The sequence below is a fragment of the Corvus cornix genome, chromosome 28 (assembly GCF_000738735.6).
Source record: "Corvus cornix cornix isolate S_Up_H32 chromosome 28, ASM73873v5, whole genome shotgun sequence".
Lineage (NCBI taxonomy): Eukaryota > Metazoa > Chordata > Aves > Passeriformes > Corvidae > Corvus > Corvus cornix.
This window is the reverse complement of record NC_046356.1, coordinates 237775-265495: the sequence shown is the minus strand read 5'-3', so window position 1 is coordinate 265495 and position 27721 is coordinate 237775. Positions and strand designations below refer to the sequence as shown.

General features: G+C 49.2%; 1 protein-coding gene across 4 annotated transcripts; it reads left to right on the top strand.

Annotated features, from left to right (window-relative positions):
- The first annotated feature begins 1558 nt into the window (after positions 1–1558).
- Positions 1559–27721, top strand: TMPRSS9 (transmembrane serine protease 9). Of its 4 annotated transcripts, none has more exons than XM_019293123.2 (20): positions 1559–1860; positions 7660–7812; positions 12386–12537; positions 14296–14423; positions 14840–14907; positions 15338–15516; positions 16616–16657; positions 17643–17814; positions 18031–18305; positions 18494–18630; positions 19798–20107; positions 20943–21114; positions 22598–22869; positions 23576–23712; positions 24174–24531; positions 24620–24736; positions 25369–25540; positions 25972–26120; positions 26644–26780; positions 27266–27721. In XM_019293123.2, exons 3-20 carry the CDS (start codon positions 12414–12416, stop codon positions 27425–27427), a joined length of 3111 nt encoding a protein of 1036 aa, XP_019148668.1. In that variant the 5' UTR covers positions 1559–1860; positions 7660–7812; positions 12386–12413; the 3' UTR covers positions 27428–27721. The 4 variants fall into 4 exon arrangements, with proteins under 4 accessions (XP_019148668.1, XP_019148666.1, XP_019148667.1 ...); XM_019293121.2 differs by having other exon boundaries at positions 1560–1860; positions 25855–26120; XM_010411457.3 differs by having other exon boundaries at positions 1561–1860; positions 15341–15516; positions 25855–26120.

Below are 27721 nucleotides of genomic sequence, written 5' to 3'. Positions count from 1 at the left end.
TGACCATGGAAATAATTCCATATCCCATGCACAGCATTTTCCAACTATCCAACATGAAATGTAGCAAACCTACTAAATACTGTTAAAGATGTTTAAATCCTTCTGGTGCACCACGATGTTTTTCTGATTATTCTATTAAATTTTGAATATTATATTGCTTTAGTGCAGTGTTCATTTTATCTGTACATTGCGACAGTGTATGCAGCAAACACAAGAGACAAGGGTGGTCCCAGCTGCCCCTGTAGGGTTTGGTTGCCAGAGATTGCATCCCTAGTGACTTGACTTCTCAATTAACTTTGAAGTGTTTGCTCCCAGCCCCTTCAGCAGGAGTGCAGACTGCTGCTCCTAATTTCTTACTTATTTGACCACTGACAGATTTTGTTGGTTTCTTCTTCTATTGCAGTCCTATCTCTCCTCCTCCCCTTATTACTTTTGGGCTTTGATTATGCAGTTTTGCATGTCCATTCAGTCAAAGATACATGCAGATTCTCTTTATCTGGTGAACTATTAGAAGGATGTCAATCCCTCACTCAGCTCTTTCACAGGGATGTACAGTCTGTCTGAAAGAACAGGAACTGCTTGTGGTGTTCACCGGATCACAGCCAAATGTGTTCAGATACAGATATTGCAGCATTTTTCTGGTTATTAGCTTGGTGCTAATAAGACCGAGGTTCTGGGTTTGATCTTCATATGGACCATTCCCTTAAGAGTTGGACTCAATGATCCTTCTGGGTCCATTCCAACTCAGACCAGTCTGTGATTCTGTAATCATCCAAGTCTTCATGATCGATGCTCAGAAGGAAACCTAAAACAGATTTCAGTGGTTGTTGCTTAGTCTGGAGAGATCCATGGGACAGCAGATGTTAGGAAGGAAAGGATATAATCTAAACAAAATCAACTTCAGAGAAATCTCTGTGATAATTTTATCATTTCAGAATCCTATGTTCTTCCATTGCTTTGCTATCAAACACATGAACTGCTGAAGTTTGCTGTTCATGTTGAAGCTACTTAGGGACAGAAGTGGCAGTTGGATGAGAGCTGACCGTGTCAAGCAGCAGGCAAAAATTCAGACTAAAGCAAAACAAGTTCTTGGTTTTACACGTATTTTTTGTCTTTTCAAGATGGCAGAAGGGTCATCTGTGGGCTTAAACATGAACTTCAGCGCAAGGAACTCTGTCCAGTTTTGGCCACTGCTGTGGGTGTATGTGATGTTGGATAATCCCTGCCCGTTCCTGTGCAGCAGTTAGGCTGTTCTAACACAGAGATTGTCAGGATGGTAAATACAGTATGAATTGGAAGGGCTATGGATGGCTGACTGAGGAAATTAGTAGGTTGTTGGGGTTTTTTGTAATACTGCTCCTTTTATGGTTTCTGTGTGCACGGGCCAGTGCTGGTTAACACGCCATCCCCGTGCCTTCAGTGTGGGGGGCTGCCAAGTTCTGGTGACGGGGGGAAAATCAGTGTAGAGGGTATGAACCACCCCACTTCAGGCAGCTATTTTCCTTTGTATCCTGCTGCTGAAAGGGATGGGAGTTGTACAACGACCTGCAGGAATGTCCCGTGACTGGGGAGAGGCAGGAGCTGGGGCATCACTGGTCCAGTTCCCAACGCAGGCAGCTGGGGAGCGGGGGGGAGGAAAAGTGCTTAATTCCAAAGTTCGGTGAAGCAACAAACCAGCTCTTCAGGCTGAACCGTTCCTGTCTCTCAGCCTGTGCCTTTAAGCTCCGCCGCGAACTCCCCCAGTGCCTCCCACCGCCCCCGCCGGCGCCCCGCGGGCCCGGGGGGATGAGCTCGGGGCGGCTCCTCTTGGGGAGAAGCTGCCGGGGAAGGCACCTGGCGGCAGCGGGAAAAGCAAAGCAGGTGAGTCCCTGCTCCTTCTTATGAGCCCTTTTTACTTTCTTCGAGGTGCCGGGGTTTCTTGGCTCGAATGGGAAGAGAAAAACCTGCACCTTTCCCGACAGCTGCACCCACCCGTGGATGCTCCTCGCCACGCGGCCCCACCGCCCAGCGCGATCCTTCCTGCCCGGCTGGGGCTCGGGCAGTCCCCCTCCTCCTCCTTCTCCTCCTCCTTCTTCACCACCTCCTTCTGCTCTTCCTCCTTGCTTCTTCATCAGGGTCAGACAGGTTTGCTGCCTGCACCCGCAGATTTTCAGACAAGCAGGAGTTTGAAACTGCTTCTCCACGCTGGATTTTCCCCCATGCTTGGGGAAATCCCTCGCGGTTTGCTGGCTCTGAGGAAACGGCCTGTTTCTGAATTTATTGTCTGTGAGGAAAACAGCTCAACTCACCTTTTATTGAAAGTAATAGATGGAAACAAATTCCGTGCTTCCTTTTAGTCGCTGATGGCTAAGCAGCTTTCCTTACGTAATGCTGGAGAGCTTTTTAGTGCTTTTCGATTCCATGTAACTCTAACGCGATTCAGGGGAGGTTGGGAGCACTTTGCGCAAACGGGTGGGTAGTGCTGGAGGGGATTCGTTCTGGAGCAAAGGAACCCACTGGCTACAGAAATGGGCTCCCCATTGAATGTCCGTGGAAGTTTGACCCTTCTGCCAGTTCTGCCCCGCAGCTGTGTTTCTGTAGCACATTTCATCCTTTGCCTGTTAACCAGTGTGGGTTCAACCACCGCATGTGGGACCTAATGGATGAGCCTTGGTCAAAAGCAACCTCTAGACTCTCTTCTCTGAAAGTACTGGTTAAGAGAAACATCTTAGTTTCTTAAACACTTTGGAAACCAAATGCAGAGAATGGTCTATATTATTTGAAAGCTATAACAAATTAGGAAATATTCTAGAAAGAAAGTTCAGGGTACGTCATGGAAAACAAAAAGTGCAACTTCAGCAGTAATGCAGACCTAAATGCTGAAACAAGCAACATTATCATTGTAGGAAATACAAGAGTGAAACAGCCGTGGCAGTGGGCAGCTTAGACCTCGGCACGGGACAACTCTTATGAGCAACCTCTATGGGCTTGAAATAGCCCCATTATTTGAGCTTAAATAAATGTTTCTGTAGCTGAATGGTTCTTTGTTCCCGCGGTGGACGGGAAGGGCTCGAGAGCCACGCTGCTTTCACACCCACTTGTCTTCCAGCCCTGAGGCTGCCCTGCAAAGAGCTCCGGCACAGCCTTGTCCTGCTTGAGGGAGGCCCGAGGTGTCAAACGAGGCAACGCCGCCCAGGGCGGGGCTTGCTCAGTCCGAGTGCGCCAGCGTCCTGCGGCCTCTGCCCGGGGATGGTCTCCTCAGGCAGGGGGCCGGCCAAAGCTGTGCGTGGTCACACAGCGCTGCAGTTCAGCATGTCACACTATCCCCTATCGATACACGCAGAGTTTCGCTCTGCGGCCTCTCATGGGCTCAAGCGCTGTGAGTTCACTGCTTGACTGATATCTTTAATCACTGCTGGTTTCTCTGTGTGAGTTCTTCCTCTGAGGGAGCATCCGTTGCAGGTAACTGATTTCAGGGTAGCTTGGGGGTTTTGTGTCCATGAATACTAATGCCTACCTGACAATCTGTAGTAACAGCTGAAGCTAGGTAAAAATGTAATTTACACATTGTTTCTAATGTATGTAAGCTGGTAAGAAAGAATAAAATGTGATTATTTGCAAAATGAAGACCTCTGCTTTAGCCCCTGTTCCTCCAGGAACCTCTGGTGCCAGTATGTCCATTAGCTTCAATGGGACCAAGATTTCTCCCACAGCCTCTGCACAGGGCCAGACAGTGTTCAAGGGAGGTGAGTGAATGTCAGTGAAGGAAATGACATGAGTTAAGCATGTGAGTTTTTCTTGGCCATTCATAAGCTGAAAAGTATCAAATTATATAGTGCTCCTATTGTGGAAAGTAAGCGGACAAACATGGACTTCCGGGCTTACTGGATACTCCCTATGTGTATTCAGTATTTACTATCTGTTCTGAGTTTTCAAGCCAGCACAGTTGGGGGTAGGGGGGAGGAAGCTGCCTTTATTTTATTGTGTAACCCATGGCTACAAGTTTAAGAAGTAATTGCAGGTACAAATCTGCCCAGTACTTTGTTAGCAGAGGGAGAGCTCAGGGCTGAGTGTCTCCAAGGTGGAAGTGATGTTAGAGTCTTTGTTACCAGTGATAATACGAGCACTGGGAAGCTCAGCTTGTCTGTCATGCCCCAGCTGAGACTGCTGAGCTGGCAGGCAGGCAGAGGATCTTCTTACTTGTAAATTGAGAGACATTTGTAGATCAAGAGGGACAATAAACAAGGCTGGCACAGTGTCGTTTGGCTTGCTGAAAGCAGGACTACAGCTGAACCAGATGCACCTCCATGATGAGTGCTGCAGGTGAGCAGGGACACGGGATCCTCACTGATCTGAGTGGCAGGGACTCAGATTCGCTCACTTGCAGGCTGTGCATGGTCTAGGGGCTTGCAGTGTCAGGGCTTTTCACTCAGCTTAATAACAAGAGGTGTCCTCAGCTCAATCTGCAGTCTCTTACATGACGAGAGTTTCCTTCTGCTTGAAAGTAGGGTCTAGCCTTTCAAATGCAGCACAACCTCCTCTAAGTGTTAACCTACAGAGAGATGGGGACATGGACATGCTCTATACATCCATTGCAGAAGCTGGAGATGGGTTAAATCAAAAGGATTAGAGAAATACAGTGTTGGGTGATCCAGGGAACCAGTATCATGGTAGGTGAAGCTCATGTCACACAAAAAAAAGACCACGTAGCCAAACCTGTATCTGCTGGTCATGGGATGGTTTGCCTTTGATGCTGAGCTCTGTCCTGTATCTGTTCAACCAGCTGCTGCTGTCCCTGCATGGGCTTCTTTTTCATGACGTAAGATCAGCTCATCAGAAGGCTTAAGGGGAAATATATGGGCTAAGCGGGAAACAACAGTGTTGGAATAAGTTCCAACACTCCTTTCTCTGGAGCCCCGCTCAGAGAGTGGCTGTGGGATACCCTTGAGCCATAAGGAGGAACTGGCAGGCAGTTCTTGGCCTCTCCAGACTGACATGTCCTCGCACTACCCCACCACCCAATAGATACCACTGGTTATAAATCCACTCCCCTATGAAAGCATTCTACCCTTCTCAGTAGCTGTTGCCACAAGTTCTGAGCCTCATTTCAATACAACCAAATCCCCAGCTGTAAGGAAAAAATCATAAGGCTTGACCCCATTTTAATGGAGATATTTGAGGTTGGCTGTTCCCACTGCCTTGCTCTGCCAGCAGATCTGTTTGCACACCCACATCTATCTCCTCTGGTCATGCTTCTGATTTCACTTACAGCAAATGACCATCTTCTCTCTCCTGCTCAGACTCATGGTTTGGTGACATAGATATGGTTTGTTGTTTTGGTGGCTGTGATTTTGGATGGTGAACCTACCAAGTGAGGCATATTGGAGTCTGCTTTCTGCTTTTGGGCAGAACAGAAATATTTCTCCATCTGGAGAAATATTCTGCATCTGCTGTATTCCCCCTCTGAAGTGCCACAAGTCTTGCCTTGGTGATAAAACTTGCCTTTGGCCGCAGGCTCATTAATTGCTGAGACTGCAGGGAGATCTGCAGCTTGTGGTCTGCCTTGAGCAAGTGGCATATTTTTCATACCTGTGCCATCATTTTGCAAAGGCTCTGTCTGGGTGAACATTTACAGGTCACAATGCGTTTTACAACCCCTGTGTCTGAAGGTTCAGTAGACACAGTATTGTTGTGTTAAGAGCCACAGTACCCCACTATGGGATGAAGCAAATATTTTATTAACACTTGGTTATTCAAATGGTTGCAGCATATTGGCTGCCCTTTATAATCACAGTGTGGGAGAAACCCAGCATGCTAGAATACAGAAATGCAGCACAAAGACCCCAGAGCAGCCCAGACTCACCGTCAGGGGGTTGGGTGGGGGTGGGGGGTGGTTTCCTTGCATTATCACTTGGGGGACATCAGGGTTTCTTCGCATTTGTTGTCGGTAAATGAAGCCGACTTTTGAAAAAACGGGTATCACTGTTTCCTGTCTTTCTTTCCTCTGGCCCACAGCTCAGAGCGGGGCATCTCAGCTTGTGTCCCTGTAGTCGAAGGCTGCTGGTAGGGGCTGGCAGACTGGGAATGGGAGAAGTTGGAGAAGAGCAGGAGGGAGCCTAGGGCAGTGCAGTGCAAGATTGGCATGCCAACCCTCCTATTCTGAAGGGAGAGAGACTGGAGAGGGGTAGGAAGGCAGAAGAAAAGGCCTCAGGAGGTGAAAAAATGAAGAGGAAGACACAGTGAGGTGAAGGAAGAGAAGTATCAAGTACTGGAAGAAAGAAGTCCAGGGTATGTGGAGGTAAATGAAGAAAACCAGCCCTTTTGCTGGGCAGCAACCAGCACGGTACTGGGAAGTCACCACTGTGCTTCAGACTCAGGAGCTGTGGCATTTTGCAAGAAGACAATTTCTACCTGAAAACAGGAGCCAGCACAATTTGTGCTGGAGAGCAACGTGCTCTGGGCCAGTCCTACAGGTGTGTATGGCATGGGATCACCTGAGCTGGAGAGACACCTGCCACGGTGAGCCTGGGTCTGTGCCCAGTGCATGGACAAACAATCAGGGTGCCTCTCTCGTGGCCCTGCCTTTCCCCCTTTTGCTCCTGAAGGTGATATTCCCCCAACATGCTGCACATGCATGTTCTCACACACACACATGTGAGATCACACACACATGCTACTTGTCCTCTTCGACTACAAGAGTGGGTGTTAGTGACAGTTTGGCTAATTGGGTAAAGGAATATTTTTACCATATCACTTTATATTTTACAATTTCCCTACTTGAACCAACTGAGAAATAAAATCCATCTTCCAAGGAAATCCTATGGCATGACTAGAGCAAAATTCAGACTTCTGTGGAGAAGAGAAACCCTGGGCTGCCAAGCAGCAGCAGAGCAGTGGTGGTAGCCACAACCCAGCACCGCGGCACATCCTCAGGGACAGCCAGAGATGGTGGCAGCCTGCAGGACTGCGCTTGCTGACTCTCTGCTGCACATCAGAGGTGCCTTCTCTGCTAAAATGTAACAGTGAAAAGACACCCCACTGAGACTGGACTGAGAGGACTCTCTTAGGTCAGAGTTCCCCACATCCCACTCTCAAGGGCATCATATTTTATAACCACTCACAATTTATAAGCTGACAAAAAACCATAAATGTACTTTTACTTCTCAATATTACTACTGGAAACTCATGACTGTTAATACTCTCCTAATTTCTGCCCCACTAGCAAAATTTACTTTTTCTTCATCTGATTTTATGCCACAATATTTTTCACTGTGTCTAGCTTCTTGCTACAGATCTCCACTATGCATTTATAGATGATCCTTACTATCTTTCAGCAAAAAAAATTACAATCTCTATTTTGCTCTTGCAAAATGGGCTTTCCATTTACACATCCTTTCAATTCTTTTTTAACTCACACCACTGACACCAAAAGAAAATAAACTTTCCTTATGCTAAAAGGGAGAGCAAAGACAAGTTTTGATTGTTTTGGGAAGTAGAAAGTTTCTCTAAACACTCTATTTTTTCCAGTTAAAATGCCTCTGCAATCACTAATATGAACTTCTTTCTGGGGTTCCAAGTACCTTTGATTGTAGTATGACTTCTACATGCAACTAAGATTGTATTGTCAGAAAAACAACCAGCCAGAGCCAATTTTGTCTGCAATGTTTATTTTTTTCTCAGATGCATTTGTCCTACCTTTGAGGTCCATTGAAGTCCACTGTTGCACTGGTCAGCACACCTGGACTAGATTTCTGAGTGCCCACATTCAGCACACTGCAAGAGAGACGGTGACTCCAAAACCTACCAAAGGAGGGAAGGAGGGACCCCTCATCTGTACGTATTCAGGTCACAAGGACCACTGGAAAAAAAGTTCCCTACTTGTCTCCCCTTTGATGCCTGAAGTGGCCACCTAAAAAACACAGACTAGACAGGAATAAGGGAATAAAGGGAGGTGTTTATTTGAAAGGCCTTCAAAGATACACCCTGGGGAGCCAGAGGCCACTGCCAAGAGGGACCCCAAGGTGGACAACAGGTCACAAGTTCATCACACTTTTATAGGTTTGGTTCATTTGCATATCAGGGTTAATCCTCCAGTTAAAGCTTCAGTTAATGATGCGTTTTCCCCAAGCTTTCCCCCCCCCCCCCCCCGCCCACTTTAGAGGCTTTTGGTTTATACCTTTTGGGCCTAGGATGGTCTGGGTGTCCTTGAAGAGCAGGCCTGGAGAGGCTTTGTTATGTCTGCCTAGCATGAGAGAGCAGAAGTGAACCAGCTACAAGAAACTTCAGTTACACACTGGGCAGTACAGGATTTGAAAAATATAAAAGTTAAAACCCAAGGCATCACCTTAACCAGAGCTGAATTGTCAAACAGAGATATTGTTAGCAGAACCCAGGGGCCACAGCGCCGGTCTGTGCCAGGCTCAGTTACAACTGGAAAAGAATATTTGGATGTCTGCTAGAAAAAAAGAGGCATCTTGGACAGACCCTCCCTTCCTCTCCCCTTTCTCTCTGTTGACTCACAAAGGAAGTGACCTTTTAAAATCTCTTATCTAGAAGCTTCATTTTAAAGAGCTGCTGACGCCTCTTGGAAAACACTGAAAAGCTCTTCTGAAACAGGGAGCTGCTTCTCGCTGTGTCCCTTTCCTCCCCTCTTCCTTTCATTGCTGGATGCATTTACATTAGAAAAGGCTGTTCCTCTGCAGCTTCTCTGAAGTCACAGTGTGATTTACAGCAGTAGTGAATCGCTGCTGCGGCAGCCCAACCTCTCACCGCAGCGTCTGAGTGGACAGGAAGTGACCAGGTGAGATGTTCCTCAGCAGGACAGATTTTGAACTGAGGAAGGAAGACCTGTTGAGGGTTTAATACTCTTGACACTGTTGATATCAGCCAGAGTAAGTTTGAGAGGTAATAGTGCCTTGGCAAGGCTTTTCTGGTGTCTCCTGTAAATCTGAGTTTCCCAACAGTTAGAGGTTGAGTCCTCAAAAAACGCACTCTGAAGCTGAGCTCTGGACCCTTGGCCAAGAAGGTTGGACTTCTGTGGATTTCCACTCTGACCACACAATTTTTCTGAGGCAACTTTAGCCTGCCAGCTGGAACAGAAAGATTGTGTGTCTTCTTCCTGCCTGTGAGGGAGAAATAATAATCCAGTAATTTATTACATTTTAGGACCACAGGAAATCAGTGTCCCTCCTTGTCTCATCAAGCTTGCTGCAGATACTAGGCTGTCTGAATGATAGAATAACAATGGATATTCCAGGCTGGTTTCACTCCTAGTGATACCCAATTGTTGATGATGTGCAAATAAAGGCCAAATACAGTCTGGCTTGTACTAGCAAGACTGCAGACAAAAAAAACCCCAAGATAGATCTTTCTATTTTTGGCATTTTTGAATTCACACTTGGAGCACTGTATCCCATCTGGGCATCTTCAGTGCATGGAAAAACATTGACATATTGAAACCAGTCTAGCAAAGGCCAGGAAAAGGTGGAGGCAGGAAAGGTGATGTGAAGGGGCTTTACTTCTTGTGCAGGACCACTTGAGGTAAAATACTAGAAGCACCAGTGCCAGTGCTGGCCACAGGGAAGGAGAATCTGCTCATCAGGGTAGCAGCATAGCTACAATTAAAGAACATACTAATTGCTCTGCATTACTAGGCATTGGGAGCTCTCAGCTAAATGCTGTAGTGGGCTTTGCCACCAACTGTGATTTTATAATTCATCCAGAATTCCTGCAAAGAATGTGGAATAGCATTGGGCTATATGAAACCTCATCCTGGAATCTGCCTCATAAACAACTATTTTGTTGAGGGTGAGGTTTATTACTTACAGAGTTTTAATCTATATATCATGCACCTTGGGGATACAAGTAGCCTAACGCCAAGACTTCCATAGCCAGGTCAGAATGGTCCAGCAAGAGCAGACAATGATTTCTGATGATTTCAATGCCAATTAGCTCTGGTCCATTCATGAGCCAGATTCCCAGGCAGGTCTCTCTCCACAGCCGTCTATTCAGACTGCAGTTTCATGTTTAAGGATGTGACTGCAGTCTAGTCGTGTTTGCAGACCTATAAGATTACTCTGAGATAAATGTTGAACTTTACAGCTCAGCTGTTCTGCCTGTTACTGCAGCTCCATGACTCCTGAGCAGCACCAAAGCATCCCCTAGTGACACTGGCTGGGTTTAGGATCTTCATGAGGAGTGATGTCTAAGACACAAGGAGCAAGCCAAGATGTCAAGCCCCTTGCTACTCGGCCCTTGCTAAGAGCTGAGGTACCTGTTCACCCTGGCATTGTGGGCAGTAGGACCTTGAAACCCTGCTGCTAAGCAGGTACAGGGTGCTGCTGGGCAGGTTCTGTGCTCCTGGGACACTGGCTAAGCATTCATCCAGAGCCTGTGCAGAACATGGAGATGGAGGCATCAGGCTGGTTCATGCTCACATCAGCCATAGCTGTTGTGAGCATGAACACATTGGACACCACCACTCAGTGGTGGCCTCCTAGGAAGACAGAGAAGGGGAACCAGGCAGGGAGGAGCCACTATGGTTGAAGTGCTCAGGTCCTACAACTTGAATCTGCTGACTGCAGCCTGGGGCATATTCAGAGGACACAGTGTGTATCTACCCTTTCCCTTCTTGTGGCAATGCACTGAGAAATATCTTGGCATAAGGGTCGACCCCTGGACTGGTTTTGCTGATTCAGGTTTATGTGAGAAAATGGAGAATTGGCTCCATCAGATTGGTGATTCACCACTGAAACCTCTTCAGAAAGTCAATATACTGAAGATGTATACCATCCCAAGATTGGTATATCTGGCTGACCGCACCGAGGTAGGAGCTGGGCTTCTCAAATCCCTTGACCTGTTAGTTAGAACTTCAGTCAAGGAGTGGCTTCACCTTCCACCAAATCCATGTGATGCTACCTTGTATTCGAGTTGTAAGGATGGTAGACTAGGTATCATCAAACTGGCGGTGCTTATTCCAAGCATACAAGTGCGAAGACTGCACAGATTGGCTCAGTCTTCAGATACGGCTTTGGTAATGTTTTTGAGAGGGCAACATCTGGCACTGTTACATGAGAAGTTATGGATGTGAGCCAGGGGGTGAGAAAAAGTCCATCCTGCTGATTTGGGAGCCTATTCCAATGTTAGAAAGTCTTGACGGTGGTGGTGAGGGAATGGGAGGCTCCCATTCCCAAAGTCCACTACCCGAGACCTTGTAACTGGCAGAGAGTTTAACAAGTGGAAACAACTGGTTGCCCAAGGCCACAGTATTGAGAACTTTGAGAATGACAACATCAGTAATGGTTGGTGAACATGGTATAGAGGCCTACCTCACAGGAAGTTGATAACTGCGTTGCAATTGAGGGCTAATGTCTACCCCATAAAAGAGTTCCTGGCCAGGGGTAGGCATGATGACTCTGTTAGATCTTGCAGACATTGCGGTGCTGATTATGAGACATCTGCCCACATAATCGGGACCTGTCCAGTTACTCAGGATACCAGGATCAAGAGACACAACTCCATCTGTGAGACCCTTAGCCATGAAACTAAGAGAAAGAATTGACTGTGTTCCAGGAACCGCATATAAGGGATGATGGCAATGAACTGTAGAAACCTGATGATCTTTGTTAAAGAGGGAAAGGCATTCGTGGTTGACATGACAGTTCAATATGAGCACTCTAACCCGTCACTGAAGGATGCTGCTGTTGAGAAGGCTAGGAAATATCAGTGCCTTCTCAAACAGATTCGAGACCTTACGAACGCAGCAGACATTGAATTCATGGGCTTTCCCATAGGAGCACGGGGGAAGTAGCAAGATAATTCTGAGTTGCTGTTGGTCCTAGGTCTCTCTAAGACAAGGCGAGAGAAGACTGCCCAGGTGCTCCTCTCCTCTGTTGGTATTGTACATATGTTTTCTAGCAAAGCCCGTTCGACTGTACCCGCTTAGTAAAATATATCTTGGCTGTTGACATCGCTTCGACAGTGGGTTGGACACATGGAAGGGTCTGTTCTTTCACTCATACTGTGTTGCCCATCGCCCATATTTGGGTCTAAATTTTCCAATTTGGACTAGGTGGATGTGCCACCTTTACTTAACCCAGAAAAGAAACGTGTAATTTTATATGTTTATTAAGGTAGCCAAATGCCTCGTCATCTAATTAGTGACGCGCATGAATGGATGAACGAGATTCCCACTGTCCCTACCTACTATCCAGCGAAACCACAGCCAAGGGAACGGGCTTGGCGGAATCAGCGGGGAAAGAAGACCCTGTTGAGCTTGACTCTAGTCTGGCGCTGTGAAGAGACATGAGAGGTGTAGAATAAGTGGGAATATCCTGGGGTAACCTTAGCTGGCATGACAGATTTCATCCCAGTCTTGTCATTTTCCTCCTCTTCTTTTTAATCACAGAACCCATCTGTAGAGCTGCTCTGAAAGCATGGACCAGATAAAGCCAGGGCAAGGTACCCAGAGAAGGAGACTGGGGGCCTGCTGCTGGAAGGTAACCGCTGCTGCTGCTGTGGCAGGCAGCGCAACAGCCCTTTGCCTGGGGATCCTGCTGGGTGAGTGTGCAGCCAGGTGCATTCTTTCAGTTTATCAGCTCCAAAAGAGAAGTGGTCTGCACTGCTTATAGCAAAAATCCTCAAAATCCTCCTACTGAGGACAAAGTGCAGACACCTTTCTGCATGTATGCACAAAAACTGCAAGGGCTGTAGTCAGCTCATGTTCTCAATATGTGACTTTGGAGCACTTTATCTTCAGTGCTTCATGATACATATGCGCTATTCCTTTTCTCCTTGACCAGTCTGATGTCCTTCTATGACAAGATGACCTGCCTAGTGGATGAGGGAAAGGCTCTGAATCTGGTCTACCTCAACTTCAGTAAAGCCTTTGGCACCAGTTCCCATAAACTTTTTCTTGAAGAAACTGGCTGCTTATGGCTTGGATGGGTGTGCTCTTCAATGGGTAAAAACTGGCTGAATGACCAGGCCCAGAGAGTGGTGGTGAATGGAGTCCCATCCACCTGGAGAATGGTGACCAGTGGTGTTCCTCAGGGCCACTTTGGGGCCAGCCCTGTTTAATACCTTCTTCAGTGATCTGGATGAGGGGATCAAGGGCACCCTCAGTCAGCCCCAAGCTGGGTGGGATGTTGATCTGCTGAAGCAATAGTGTGGCCAGCAGGACCAGGGCAGTGACTGTCCCCCTGTGCTGGGCACTGGTGAGGCATTTCACATCCTGGGTTCAATTTTAGGCCCCTCATGACAAGTAAGTCATTGAAGGGCTGTAGCATGTCCAGTGAAAGGAACAGAGCTGGGGAAGGGTCTGGAGCACAAATCTGATGAGGAGCAGCTGAGGGAGCTGGCGGGGCTCAGCCTGGAGAAAAGGAGGCACAGAGGAGACCTTCTCACTCTCTACAACTCCCTGACAGGAAAGTGGAGCCAGGTGGGGGTCAAGCTCTGCTACCAGGAGACAAGGGACAGGACAGGAGAAAACAGCCTCAAGTTCTTCCAGGGGAGTTTAAGATTGGATATTGGGAAAATATCTTCACTGAAAGGACTGTCCAGCCCTGGCACAGGTTGCCCAGAGCAGTGGTGGAATCCCCATCCCTGCAGTGATTTAAGAAACATGTGGATCTGGCACTTGGGGACATGGGTTAGTGGTGGCCTTGGCAGTGCTGGTGGAATGATTTGACACGATGATCTCAGAGGTCTTTTCCAACCAAAACAATTCCATGATTCTATGATTCTATCCTCTAATCTCTCCCTGTGACTTTGAAATTTCTTGTCACTGGACCTTGCTGCCTCTGCCATTTTCTATCACAACCACTTGCAGTCACTGATCACTGCCTGTTTGATGACCACCATCTCCTTCCCTCTCCCACCTCTGTCCTGCTGCTTCTGCTGCCCCATGGCCAGATGCCACCTCAGGCCAGCACCCTGGTGAAAACCCCAGCATGACATGAGTGGCAGATCCCACCTTTACAGTCACAGCTTCTGAGCTGGCTTCAGTATCCAGCAGAACTTTACCAAGGCTGTTCCTGCCGCCAACCTCACGTTGCCAGGCTGTATCCATCTGTTCATGAATTTCTGTCTCAGGCTTGACAAAAATCCACTATTTTCAAGTTCAAACAAGTTCACTGCAAAATGCTATTACTGCACATGTGCAGGGTATCCCAGTTCAGTTATGGGGCACCCCTGAGGCAGCGGGGATGGTCAGGGACAGTCAAGTTGCTAAAAACGGGGTTTAAAGGACATGATGAGATTCATGTTGCAAAGCAGTGAGGAAAGCTGCCTCTGACAGACACCTTCCCTCTCTGGCAGCCTGCCATTCTGCTGGAGAGGCCAGCTTCGAGCACACAGTGGAGCTGCAAGGAATCATATTCAACAGCAGCTTACAGATGGAGAACTCGGACTACTATAGGGTGCTGACACCTGCTCTTGAGAGGCTGGTGAGTTGATCTGGGCCTTCTGAAAAAAGACTTGTGAAATACTGTGGTGGTAGCACCAGCAGAATCTGTTTGCCAAGTGCAGGAGGAAAACCAGGACTTCTTAAACATCAGCAGGGTACACTGTGGGGCTGAACTGCATTTTGAGAGGCCTTGTCAGGGCCCTGAGAGACATTTGTGGAGTGGGAAATGTGTGTTCAGGCCTATTCCTTGCAAATGAGGTAAGAAGGCACAAAAAAAGGATGCCCTAAAGCCAGGGTGGGAAAGAGGTTACACATGAGCTGGACATGGGTGCTTCTTCTGCCTGCAGAGGCAAGAGACCATGCATCAACAGCTCCAGATTCCAACAAAATCCCAGGTATCATCTATTCCCACCTCCTTGGGAGTCCAGTGTGTGACCATCACTCTCTGCTTTGCAGTTTCTGTCCAGTCTCCAAGAATCCCATCTGGACTGGAGTTGCACCGGTTGCACCATCCTGGGCTACAGGTGAGTGTAGGCAGCTATCTCTGCAGACCCTGCAGCTCATGTTTCAGGGCATTCTGACAAACCTCACCAGGAAGGTGAACTCACACCTGCGCTCTTGTTCAAAGCTAGTACAAAGAAAAACTGGTTTTTGGTCAAGGCTGGATTTTCATCTGGGATTGCAACAATGTTCTGGATTCTTTCATTTGGAAATGCAGTCAGAAAGGCAGAGGAAAACAATTTTGTTCAACCACAGCTTTGGGCCAAAGGAAAAAAGAATTCAAATGACCACTTCAGCACAGAGCACAACTCCAGAGAAACCTTAAATTATTAAGAGCCAAATTACTGAGAATAGGGTTTGTTTCCTTTGAGTTCCCTGTAGACAGCTAGCACAGGAACCTGTCCCTTGTACTGATCATGAAGCCAAGGTCCCCGTTAATTCTCTGTCTCCCAGTAGGAACGGAAACTCCAGTGTGATCGTCCATTTCCGCCTCCTCTTCACTCCCCAGGATTCCCAACCCCTGAGCTCTACCTTGGAGGAAGAAGCTCTCAGGCATGGGCTGGCGGCTGCCCTGCACAAGCAGGGGCTCTCCCTGGCTGCCTACGGGACCATCTCCTCAGCTTCTCTCACAGGTATGGCCCTCCTGCCACTGCCAGGCAAGCAGAGCAGGGTGCCCTGTGCCGGGGCTGCTGGCACCCAAGCTCACACAGCTAAGGCACCATATGTCTCAGCCAAACTGCTGCAGGGCTTCAGCTCTGGATATCCAGTCAAGGCTTCATGCCCAGCAGCAGTGTTAGAAATGGGGGTGCTGCCAGGCACCCAGCAAACCGATAAAAAGGTCTGCCTGACTCCCAGCTGCTCCAGCTTCACCAGACAGCAGCAGAGACCAGCCTAGATCTTGGCTGCTGCTTAACAGACATTTGTGGGGTCCCCAAATACCCCTCCAACACTACTGCTGTCCTGCTGCTCTGCCCTGCAAGAGCAGCTTAAGGGGCCACAGCAACAACAGAACCTAAAGCAGAAATTGCAGCACCTGGAACCATTCTGAGGGACAGGGGATGAAGCTCCAGGAGGTTAATTGCTGGGGTTGTCTGTACCTACCTGTGCACAGCAGCCCTCAGAGCTGTAGCAATAACTACAGCTCAGGTTGCTATTTCTCATACTTGAATTACTCTCTGAAACCCCCTGACAAGAAATTCTCCTTTCCTTCTGTGACTCTGGAGTTGTGTGTGACCGTAGGACTTCAGGTTCAGCCAATTTAAAAAAACGTGCCTGGGAAACAAGAAGGTGTGGGCCCCTCTGCAGCTCCCTCCACACCCTCTGCCACAATGGGCAGGATCCCATGATCTTTGGGAGCCTTGTGCTGCCCAAATGGAAGGTGCCTAGAGTCCCCTTGGCTTTAGGCAAACAGCCTTGCATAGCTTCAGGCCCAGAGTCTGCTCCTGAGAGGCAGCTCACTGCCACAGCTTTTGGGAATTTCCCTCTGCATGTGGAGTCCCCCCAAAGCCTGCAGGGCTGTAGGGGGTTGCTCCTCCCCTGCACCATGGCAGAGCACGGGTCCCCAGCAGGGACCTTGGCCCCGCCTCACACTGGCCACGGGTGGGCAAAGAGATAGCCTGGCGGGAGAGGAAGATGCAGCAAAGCCTGTGGCAGCCCCAGCCCAGGGACACAGCTCCAGGACCCGAGGCTGGGCTGCCCTTGCTGATCCTGATTCCTTCCTCTTTGTCTCAGGTCCCAACAAGGTTCCTCCCCACAGACCTGGACTGAAGTCAGGTAAGAGCCAGGCAGCAGGAAGGGCCACCTGCACTCTGCAGCCTCCTCCTCCTCCTCTTCCTCACCAGCAGCCTGGATACAGATACAAAAGGTGCTTGAGCCCCATCTTGTTCATAGCCTGGTGGCCCAGGGCCCTGCAAGCTCAAAACAAGCTGCAGCTCTGCTCTCAGCACCATCCTGCAGGGACTCTGGCCCAGACAGGGAGCAGAATGACAAGGATACGGTGGTGGTTGCCCCTGGGGAAGCCAGGGGAGAGTTGCTGTGTGGACTGCAGAAGACACGAGTGAGTAAAGCCTCGCTGTCCCCAGGGAGCTGCCCCTGAGACACAGGCAGTCACTTGCTCCCAACATCCAGTATGTGAAAAGAAAGCCCTGAATGTGACAGCCAAACAGCTGATGCCTCTGATGGAAAGGGCTGTGCTGAATCTCTCAAAGCAGGTCTCCTGGATATGGGGGCCAGCCACAACCCACTGCTGCAGACCTTGACAGGTGGGACACCATTGGCTCTCAGGCACTGAAGAGAGCCAAGGATACGGCATGACTTTTCAAGCCAATAGTAAATGGCTGCATCAAGAAAGGGAAACTGTGCCCTGGAAACACCTTGGTCCCACCAGCTGTGATGGGTTGTGACAAGATCCACCTTCCTGGTGGGTTGGCACAATGGACAAGAGCCACATGCCCATGAGCTGCTGGAAGCTGATCATGAGGCAGTAGCTGAGCTCGTCATACTAGTCAGGATGCTGCTCTACAGTTTCTCACCCTAAAAGAGTTTCAGGGGGGATGCTGTGGTGGGCCAGTGCTTTGCAGTGCTCTTTCCAAGCCTGCAGGTTAATAGCTGCCCTGTGACATCCCAGGTACCATCCTGCTGTTTGAGCATATGCAGCAGCACACACAAGCTGAAGCAGCTTTTCCCACTTGCCCCCAAGAACCTGTTGCTGGGGTGCAGTGGCAGGATCCTGATGCACTGGCTTTCTCCTCCCTTTCAGACTGTGGGAGTCGCCCTGCCATGCAGACTGCCAGCAGGATAGTCGGAGGCTCAGAGGCGTCCAGAGGAGAGTTCCCATGGCAAGTCAGCCTGCGAGAGAACAATGAGCACTTTTGTGGTGCTGCAATCCTCACAGAGAAGTGGCTGGTGTCTGCCGCTCACTGCTTTACTGAGTAAGTTTTAGTCACGCCACCTTCCACCCTCCATCCCCATTCCAAAAGCTGCCATATCTGCTCAAGCTCCCACTGCACCACTCTGCCCCATCATGGGGAGAATGAGGAGTTTCCATCACTCCTGGAGCGGATGGCAGGATGGGCAGGAGGCAGCTTGGGTTTGCAGGACAGTGTTGTGGCTGCAGGCTCACATGGCCCGCACTGTCTCTCCTCCAGGTTTCAGGACCCAGCCATGTGGGCAGCTTACACAGGGACCACCTCCCTCAGAGGCTCTGACAGCAGTGCAGTGAAAATGGACATTTCACAGATCATCCCACACCCCTCTTACAACGCTGACACAGCTGACTATGATGTGGCTGTGCTGGAGCTGAAGAGACCTGTGACCTTCACTAAGTACATCCAGCCTGTGTGCCTGCCAGATGCTGGCCATCACTTCCCCACCAGCAAGAAGTGCCTTATCTCTGGCTGGGGCTACCTCAAGGAGGATTTCTGTAAGCAAAGCATGGCAGCCAGCAGAGGAGACATGCTGGGGTTTGAGCAGGGCAGGATGCATTGGGGAAGGGAACTTGGACCTTGCTCTGGCCAGCCGGGGTGGGCTGTACCCTGAGCTGCTGATCCTGTGCAGGGCTCCCTGCACTGAGCTCACAGTTGTGAGCTTTCTCACGTCTTTCTTGTTCAGTGGTGAAACCCGAGTTCCTGCAGAAAGCAACAGTGGAGCTCCTGGACCAGAACCTATGTTCCAGTCTCTACAGCCATGCTCTCACAGACAGAATGATGTGTGCTGGCTACCTGGAGGGGAAAGTCGACTCCTGCCAGGTAAGCTTTGCCCAGAGAAGATGGCACAGCTGCCTGCACAAGGCTTTTCCCTCCCAGTATGTACCAAATGACACTTGAAGAAGCAGAACTGACACTATGGTCACTGTTTCCCTTTGATGTTTGAGGCCCTGCCTTGGACACAAGCACAGATCAATGACTGCAGGAGACACAAATGAACATATGTTCTCTACTGCTTAGAGCAGGGCACTGTTGTTTAAGGGGCTCTTTCAGCTAATTAACTACTTTTCTTCCTGAGCTGTCATCAGGGCTGGCCATACTAATGTTCCACACATGTCTTCAGATCAAAATCCAGATAGGCAAAGGGCAGCAGTGGAAACTAAAACATACACAGCAGTTTTGGTGACCAACAGTGGTTTTTTACTTAGCCTTTATCCAACCTGGAACTGCAAGTGATCAGCTGGTGACAGGCCTGCCTTTCATAATATGGAGAGAGGAGAACTGTGATATGCGAGGAGGACTGTGATTTCTAGGTCTGTCTCTGTGGTTTGGCAGGACCATTCAACAGAAACCAGCTAAACAAAACTGCACTTTTCTGGTGGTAGTGCTTCATATTTCTGCACCAAATACAGCACAAACACCAGAGAAGGGGCCAAGAATGGAAGATTCAAGGTTGGGTGATGAACATGACCCATCCGGTTATTCATTACTGGTCTAGAGCAGCTTCACAGACACCACATGTCCATCAGTCACAGGGCCCCACAGTAACCAAGAACTGACCAGGAAACCGTAGACCAAATCAAGAAAAGCTGATGCAAACATTAACATGGTGTCCCTGGGTTGTGTATCAGGCAATGAACACCCATCATCTGGCTGTGTACAAGCTTCTAGGATTAACCTTTATGAGGTTTAACAAATTATTAAAGCAGTAGAAATGCTAAATCCTAGATTTTACAGATGGTGTCCTTTGTTCTTCTGGCATATAAAGGGCGCAAGGCTACTGCGTAACAGCAGGACAGTGTTCCCACATGGAGGAACACCCAAAGGCCAGCACAGAAATGCTCCACTCATCACTAGGTTGGAGCAAATATGAAGTGAGTTAGGAAACACAGGGACAGAGAGACCCCAGCTGGCAGAGGGATGCTGAGGGTGGCCAGGGCAAGCTCAGTGCATCCCCAGGGAGATCTCACCATCTGGCTTTTCTTGCAGGGTGACTCTGGTGGGCCCCTGGTTTGCCAAGAACCATCTGGCAGGTTTTTCCTGGCAGGAATTGTGAGTTGGGGTATTGGATGTGCTGAAGCCAGGCGGCCTGGAGTTTACACACGTGTTACCAAACTCAGAGACTGGATCTTGGATGCTATTTCTGCCTTCCCTACCTCCATAGCCCGTACTGTCCCTCCAGTACACTTCAGTACTAACATGGTCAGCGCTGAAGAGGTCAACACCATCACCGGAGCAGCCCCTACCACCTCACCAGCCCCAGCTGTCAGCAGGCCAGTGACTGCAGCAAGACCACAAGGTATGAGCACCCACAGCAGGTGCACCTTGGCAGGCAGAGTGACAGGTACAGGTCCAAACGTCAGGTTTGTTCCTCTGCTGACCTAAGCTGACCTTCTGTAGGGTGAGCCACACAACTCTGCCTAAATGCTAAGGTACAAGTGACACTATAGGGCTGCCCTGGCTCAGTCCAGAGCAGCCTGGCAAAGTCACTCAGTACCTCTGCAGTTCCATGCGCTCCTTTGCTTATGTGACTGTCTGTGTAATCTTGCCTGTGTAACTGGTCTGCTCTGGCAGGGCCAGAACAGGTCACTGAGGCACAGCAGCATCTGACAGTATTTAATCTGTTGGTCGCTTACTTTTGCTTGCCACCTGAGGAACTCCCAGCAGTTCAAAACTGATGGCTGCCCCTTCACAGCAGCCATGCATCTCTCCCTGAAGGGAAGGAGGCTATGTGTCTGCAGGATGACCTGTCCACTCCAAGGAGCCCTCCCAGCAGCTTTGCAGGGAGATGCAGATGAAGGGTATTTTTCTAAATCTAGAATTAATATTTTATCTGGAATGGCAAGGCTAAGAGGCACAGAGCTGCTGATTACTCTGCCTTCAAGAAGGGCCCAGGATTGATGACTTGCCAAGAGCAAGATGCAGAACAGCAGTTTGTGTGAAAGCCCAGCTGTACACGGCCACCATCAGGCACTGCCACTATCAGCTGGCAGGGCTTGGGTAGATATCTCACACCTCAGCCCTGACCTGTCCCTGCTAAGGCTAACTGGTTAGAGAGAGCAAAGTCTCCCCTTGCTTGGCTTCTGCTATTCTTGTGAGGAATACTCACAAGTCCTGCTTTGACTTTTGTTCAGAGTGTGGAGGACGACCTGGGTTCTCTAAACCCAGCAAGATTGTGGGAGGAACAGATGCTTCCAGAGGAGAGATCCCTTGGCAAGTCAGCCTGAAAGAAGACTCAAGACATTTCTGCGGAGCCACCATCATTGGGGACCACTGGCTGCTGTCAGCAGCTCACTGCTTCAATGAGTAAGAGCCCATCCCTGCCCCTGCTCCAGCTCACCTGCCCAGCAGCACAGAGCTGTGCAGCCAAATCCACACTGTGGCACTGGAGTCAAGAAATGGAAATCAAGAACACATGTGGGACATCAATTTTTGCTATAACTAGACATTCACAGTAAAAAGGAGTTTGTGGGGAGGTTGGAATGAGGCAGAGAAAGGTTAAAGCAGCCTGAGCAGGGAGCAAGGACAACACATCTAAGAGGAGTGGAAAAAGGTGCAAGAAACAAGATTACAAGACAATAAATTTATTAAAGAAATTAAAGAAACAATAGAGTCTCTTTAATAGATTTAATAAATTTAACCTTAAAAATTGTCTGCAATATATGAAATAGAGACGTGGTCAGCTGGTAAAGGGAAAATGGTCAGTTCAATCCTGCATGTTTCTGCTAAACTGCAAGAGCCCAAGCTCAGATTTATAAGTAGCCTAGAAAAAGAAATGAGTACCAAGAAGATAATGCTTGTCAAGAATAAATTCCTGAAGGCAGAAAAGGTGGGTGACTAACTCTGAAGGATTTTAAGACAACCTCATGTATTAAACAGATGGGCAACAAAGCAGCAAGTGAAATGCAAGGTAGACAAGGGTGAAATGAGGCACACACCAAAACCAGCAGTGCTGTCTCTCTGTGAATGAGGATGAGTCTCCATCAGCTGTTGCAATTCAAAACAAGAGGTCAGAAACATGTGGATATTGCCCTGAGAGCAGCAGTCCTGTGGCAGGGGCAGTTAATGAGCACAGGAATGCAGTAAAAAACAAGGGAGATGAGCAGGATGTTGCTGGTAATGCACAGCACACCGACTGCTCCAACATCACAGGGAGGGCAAGAGTAACACTCACTGTGTCAATGTGCACACAAGGCTCAGGGATGAGCTGGGTGTGGAGCAGCATCATAACAAGCACAACAAAATAGATCAGACTAGACCTGGGAAAAAAAACAACTGGTGGGAAGACAGTGTTTGATGGGACTGTACAATAATCAAGGGTACAAAGAATTTAGGGAATGCCTTTTGACTGTCTTTTTAAGATAGCAAATAATCACCAAGAGCAGGTGGAAAACAATCAAAAGGAAGCAGTTTTTAATAAATGTCATTAAACTGAATATTAAAAATTCACCTGGGGTTAAAAAAAAAAGAATAAAACACAACTTTAGAAAATTCCAAATAAAACCAAAAAATCCAGCAAGACCTACTGAATACAGAGACACCACCTGTGTGCCAGAACACTCCTGAAATCACAGATTTCTGGAGATTAAGACAGGATTGTTATTGCATGTTTACTTGCTCTTCAGGTAATATCCAAGAGGTGCCACTGCTGGAAACAGTTCTTTGGGCCGGACTTAGCTGGGCTGCTGTGCTGTGTGCTGATCACGTAAAGCTGTCTGCAATTTCAATGTCAGAATTCATGCCAGGCATAAGCGTGTGAGTATGCACATTTAGGTTTATGCATTTGCAGGACAATTCCAGAAGAGATTGAAGCCTACGTGGGAACAACATCACTAAATGGAACAGACGAGAATGCAGTGAAAGTCAATGTAACAAGAGTGATCCTGCATCCCCTCTTCAACCCCATGATCCTGGACTTTGATGTGGCTGTACTTGAACTGGCAACACCTCTTGTCTTCAACAAATACATACAGCCTGTGTGCCTCCCATTTGCTGTGCAGAAGTTTCCTGTTGGCAAGAAATGCCTCATTTCTGGATGGGGTGACCTCCAGGAAGGGAACGGTAAGCAGTAGTAATGCATTACCTGCTGATTTGCCTTGGAGCAGTGATACCCTGAGCAGCAAAGTCCATGTCACTGTGACCCACAGTCCTGGGAACATATAGGACAGGGGTCAGTAACAGGGACTGTGAGGAACTGACAGAAACACAAGAATAAGCAAGAACAAGGCACACAGAGCACTACCTTAAACCACAGTTACCTAGGAGTCACCAGCAAACAAGTAAATTGAGAGAGCAGCTTGGTGGGAACCAGGAGAAACCTCCTGGACTGCCCTCAGTAGCTCTACCATGCTAAGCAAGTGCCAGGCGCTTGCCTCAGAGCCTGCTGCAGCTCTGGCAGGACAGTGTGCCAGCCACAGCAGCCACTCTCAGGCACAGAGATGTTCCAAGCAATCAGCGTAAGCAAAGATCCCGCTATAGGGAGAAGGCCTGAGAGTGGCACATGTGCTACCAAGGAAGTCCAGCTGACAAGAAGCTCACAAGCTCTCAGGACCATGGGACACAAGCTGCGTGCAGAATCCTTAACACAGACACTAAACTGCACCCTGGGGTGAGCCACAAGCTTCAGGGCTGCTGAGAAAACAGGTTATATAGGACTCAATTCCCTTGTGGGATTAGACCTGTTTTCCCAAAGTATATGTTGAGTCAGTCTAAAAGCCACTAGTTCCTTCCCTCTGCTGCACTCACTAATTCTGTGGTTTGCATGCAGACACCAAGCCTGAGATCCTGCAGAAAGCATCTGTGGGCATCATAGAACAGAACACCTGCAACTTCCTCTACAACTTCTCCCTCACTGACCGAATGATCTGTGCTGGCTTCATGGAGGGGATGGTAGACTCGTGCCAGGTAAAAGTGTGGTATTTCTCTACTCTCTAGATTGTTCTAGAAAGCCTTCAGCAGATCCCTGTGAAATATTTACTGAGCTGCTGTAACCCAGCTGTGTAATTCCCATGTACCTGAGCACGAAAAACCTCAGCCCACTACTTGGGAGATTTAGAAAAGTAAATAAAGCTCCACCAAGTTGAGAATGACATCCCACCATTCTGTCTGACCAGACAAATCCTGGTCGAAGCAGATCTCCTCTGGTGGCAGTGAGTCAGTGGCAGTTGGTGGCAGCTGTGCTGACAGGAGCCAGGTTGAGCCACTGACCCTAGCTTCAACCTCTGCACACTCATGCCCTGCATACACACTGCGTGACAGACCCACAGGGCTGGAGAAAGAAGAGCTGGGGGTAGTTAAGTCCTTCTGGTGTGACTGAGGGGCAGAGCTGATTGGACTGAGCAGCCATTGTCTTGCTTCTTCTGCAGGGAGATTCAGGTGGGCCCTTGGCCTGTGAGGTGACCCCAGGAGTGTTTTACCTTGCTGGCATCGTGAGCTGGGGATTTGGTTGTGCCCAGCCTATGAGACCTGGTGTGTACTCCAGAATTACGAAGTTCACAGACTGGATCCTGGACACCATCTCCCAGTTGCCCAACGCTGGCACAAGCATCCCTTCCAGTTCAGCCATTCCTAGAACTTCTACCACAGCCATTTTTATCCAGCCCAGCACAATGGCTGCAAGTCCAGCCAGCAGAACCACCCTGGGAAAAAAGATGAGCACAACCGCCAGTGAAACCTCCACAGCTCTGAGAACAACCGAGACTGCCAAGCCCACCCAAACTCCAGGTAAAACTGGTAACTGATGCATTGACATGTTGGTAGGATGCTTCCAGCATAGAGGGTACTGAGCAGGCCATGGGTTATTGCCTTCCAGTGGTGCCTTGTACCAGCCTCACTTTCAAGTGCTCCAGCAAGGTGTGTATTGGAAAAGAAAATCCTGAATGTGATGGTGTTGTGGACTGCAGCAATGGCTTCGACGAGCGCAACTGCGGTGAGTTCTCTTCTGCAGCCCCTGGCTGCTGCCAGCTGTGCTCTACATGACCCAGACTCCACAGTGGCACCCACCATATTCACACCAGCTGTCTTGGGCCCAGACACTGGGGGCCTGGACCAGCCCACTGTAGCCCAGATCATACTTGCTCTGCCAGAGCCTAAAACAAGATAAAGCTGGATGAGCCAGATCCAAACTTATTGCCAGAAAGTGTGGCCTCTTCTACTGTGCTACAGACACCAGAACCTATTTCCCAGCACACTGGCCTTCTGGCCAGTCAGTCTGGTAGCACAGAGTGGCAAGACAGCTCTGCACAACATGGCAACCCAGAAAGTGTCCTGTCATCCCTGGGACTGCTCTTTGGGCTGCACATTCCTCGCCATGTGACAGCTCAGCCAGTCCATCCAAATATCCACTCCTCACATACCACATCCCCGGAAGGTGTGATCTGCGATAACAAGTCCGCAAAATATATTCTGTCTGTCAAGCCTTGCCTCAGCTGTGGGAACTGAATTCATCACATGTACATGCTCTCCTAGAAGGTTGTCCCACAGCACAGGTTATGGAAGGCAGGCAGTCATTCCTTTCATTTAAGGTTACTTAAAACCACGGTGCTTCTTCCTCTGTTCCAGACTGTGGCTTAACAACTGCTCTGGCCTTCAGCAAGATCGTGGGTGGCAGCAGCGCGGCTCGAGGAGAATGGCCCTGGCAAGTCAGTCTCTGGCTTCGGCGGAAGGAGCACAAGTGTGGGGCTGTGCTCATTGCTGACCGGTGGTTGCTCTCTGCAGCTCACTGCTTTGACATGTAAGTCTGAGGTGAGCTAGTTAAGCCAGCTGGCTCTTGGCCTCAGTCCCATCAGCCCACCTGCCCTTCCCCCTGCCTCGCAGTCCAGCACCCTGGCTGGGATGCTGTGCCCTGCAGGAAGCACACACCCCCTATCAGAGATATGGCCCTACAGGTAAGTGTGAAGAGGAACGAGTGGAGCAAAGCCTGAGTCTACCCACTGTTCTGGAGACAGGGGTCCTGACTTCCCAAGGTGTGGCCAGCCCCACAAGTGGAGGGATGGCCCTCCTTGTGAGGCTACAGTCCTAACAGCCAGGTCTGCTGTCTTTCTGCAGTTACGGTGACCCCAAAATGTGGGTGGCCTTTCTAGGAACACCCTTCCTGAGTGGCATTGATGGCAAAATGGAGAAAATATTCCGTATCTACAAACACCCTTTTTACAACGTCTACAGCCTAGACTATGACGTGGCACTACTGGAACTGAGCACACCTGTCACGTTCAGCAGCACCATCAGACCTATATGCCTCCCAGACAATTCTCACATCTTCCATGAAGGGACCAGATGCTTCATCACAGGCTGGGGCTCCACAAAGGAAGGAGGTACTGGCTGAGAGGGCCCTCCCACATCCATGATGGCTAAGCTCAATGCCACCTTACACTACAACACTGCAAGCCCAAACATCTACAGTTCCCACACCAAGCACTCCCATCCCAGGCCATAGGCTGCAGAGGATACCAAGCTGGGCAAGGCCTGGTGTCACCATCATCTCCTCCCCGGCTACTAATCCTCCATTTGGTCACACCTCTGCCCTCCTGGAGCCTTGGCAAACTTCCTACATGCCAGCCACTGTGCTCCCCACCCCCACAGCAGCTGCTCCAGCTGTGCTCCTGCAGTACGAAGACCACCCCAATACCATTTGTGTCTGGTCAGTCAAACTGCCTGACAAACTACACACCCAAGGGACCTTCCTGTGTTTGCTCTGCTGAACCAGGCCTGATTCACTCACCCAGAGCAGGTCTCTCCCTCTGGCAAGCAAGCAAGGCTGCAGGGACCCCACTTCTTCACATGCTGCTATTTCTCATGTGCTCTTCAGCCAGCTAATAGCAATACTTGTCTCCTCAGGTCTCATGTCAAAGCATCTGCAAAAAGCAGCAGTGAACATGATCGGAGACCAGGCCTGCAAAAAGTTCTACCCTGTCCAGATCAGCAGCAGGATGCTGTGTGCTGGTTTCCCACAGGGCACTGTCGACAGCTGTTCAGTGAGTGCAAGAGCAGCAAATGCTGTGCTTGGGACAGAGCAAGCTCATGCCAAATCCCTAGGCTATATTCTCTCAGGAGGGCCCTGCCCTGCCTCCCCTAGCTCAGCTGTCTGTTCATCCATCAGCTGGCTGCTGCTTCTATCCACATCCATCCTGCACACACCTCATGCTGCTTGCCCCACCAACCTGTGACAGGTCAGGGAAACACAGAGAGGTAATGCTAAGTGAGAGACCACAGGGATACCATGGAGCCTGTTCCATAACCCTATTGGACCTCCAAACACAGTCTTCTATGTTCCAGAACCCCAGTCTCAGATTGTTCATGCAGGTACATCACTGAGCAGTCCTCCAGCTTAGAATGAGGCTCCTGGGGAAGTGGGGAACAGGACGGCAAATGCCCATGACCCAAAGAGAAAGAACATTTCACAGCTGGGGGAGCTGAACTGCCTGTGGCTTGATACTGGATCCTTTTCCTCTCTCTGCAGGGCGATGCAGGTGGGCCCCTGGCATGTAAAGAACCCTCAGGGAAGTGGTTTCTAGCAGGAATCACAAGCTGGGGCTATGGCTGTGCCAGGCCATACTTCCCTGGTGTCTACACCAAAGTCACAGCTGTCCAGGGCTGGATTGCGCAGAACCTCAAGCTCTGAAACTGCATTTCACCACTCAGGGAAGGTGACGAATGAGAGGAATAACTGCCAGAGGATGCACTAACCCCTCAGCTATTGTACATTTTTCTGATGTTGCAAAGGGGTGAAGATGGCCTTGCAGGTATTAAGCAAATGCCAGTTTTGTGTGAACCGGTGGTTGTGATACCGAGGCATTTGATAACTGCTTTGCATAGAAAGGTACAAATTCTAGACATTTTCTATAAATAAATGAGGCCTGTCCCATCTTAAGACCTGGCCAAACATACTGTGCATTAAAACATGACCTTTCTAGTT

Excerpts from the sequence above, each read along its gene's own strand:
- TMPRSS9 (XM_019293122.2), top strand. The coding sequence starts at position 12,414 with ATGGACCAGATAAAGCCAGGGCAAGGTACCCAGAGAAGGAGACTGGGG. Across the intron at positions 22,870-23,575 it reads TGACCTCCAGGAAGGGAACG|ACACCAAGCCTGAGATCCTG; the intron begins GTAAGCAGTAGT and ends GTTTGCATGCAG. Across the intron at positions 25,541-25,854 it reads GCAGCTCACTGCTTTGACAT|TTACGGTGACCCCAAAATGT; the intron begins GTAAGTCTGAGG and ends GTCTTTCTGCAG.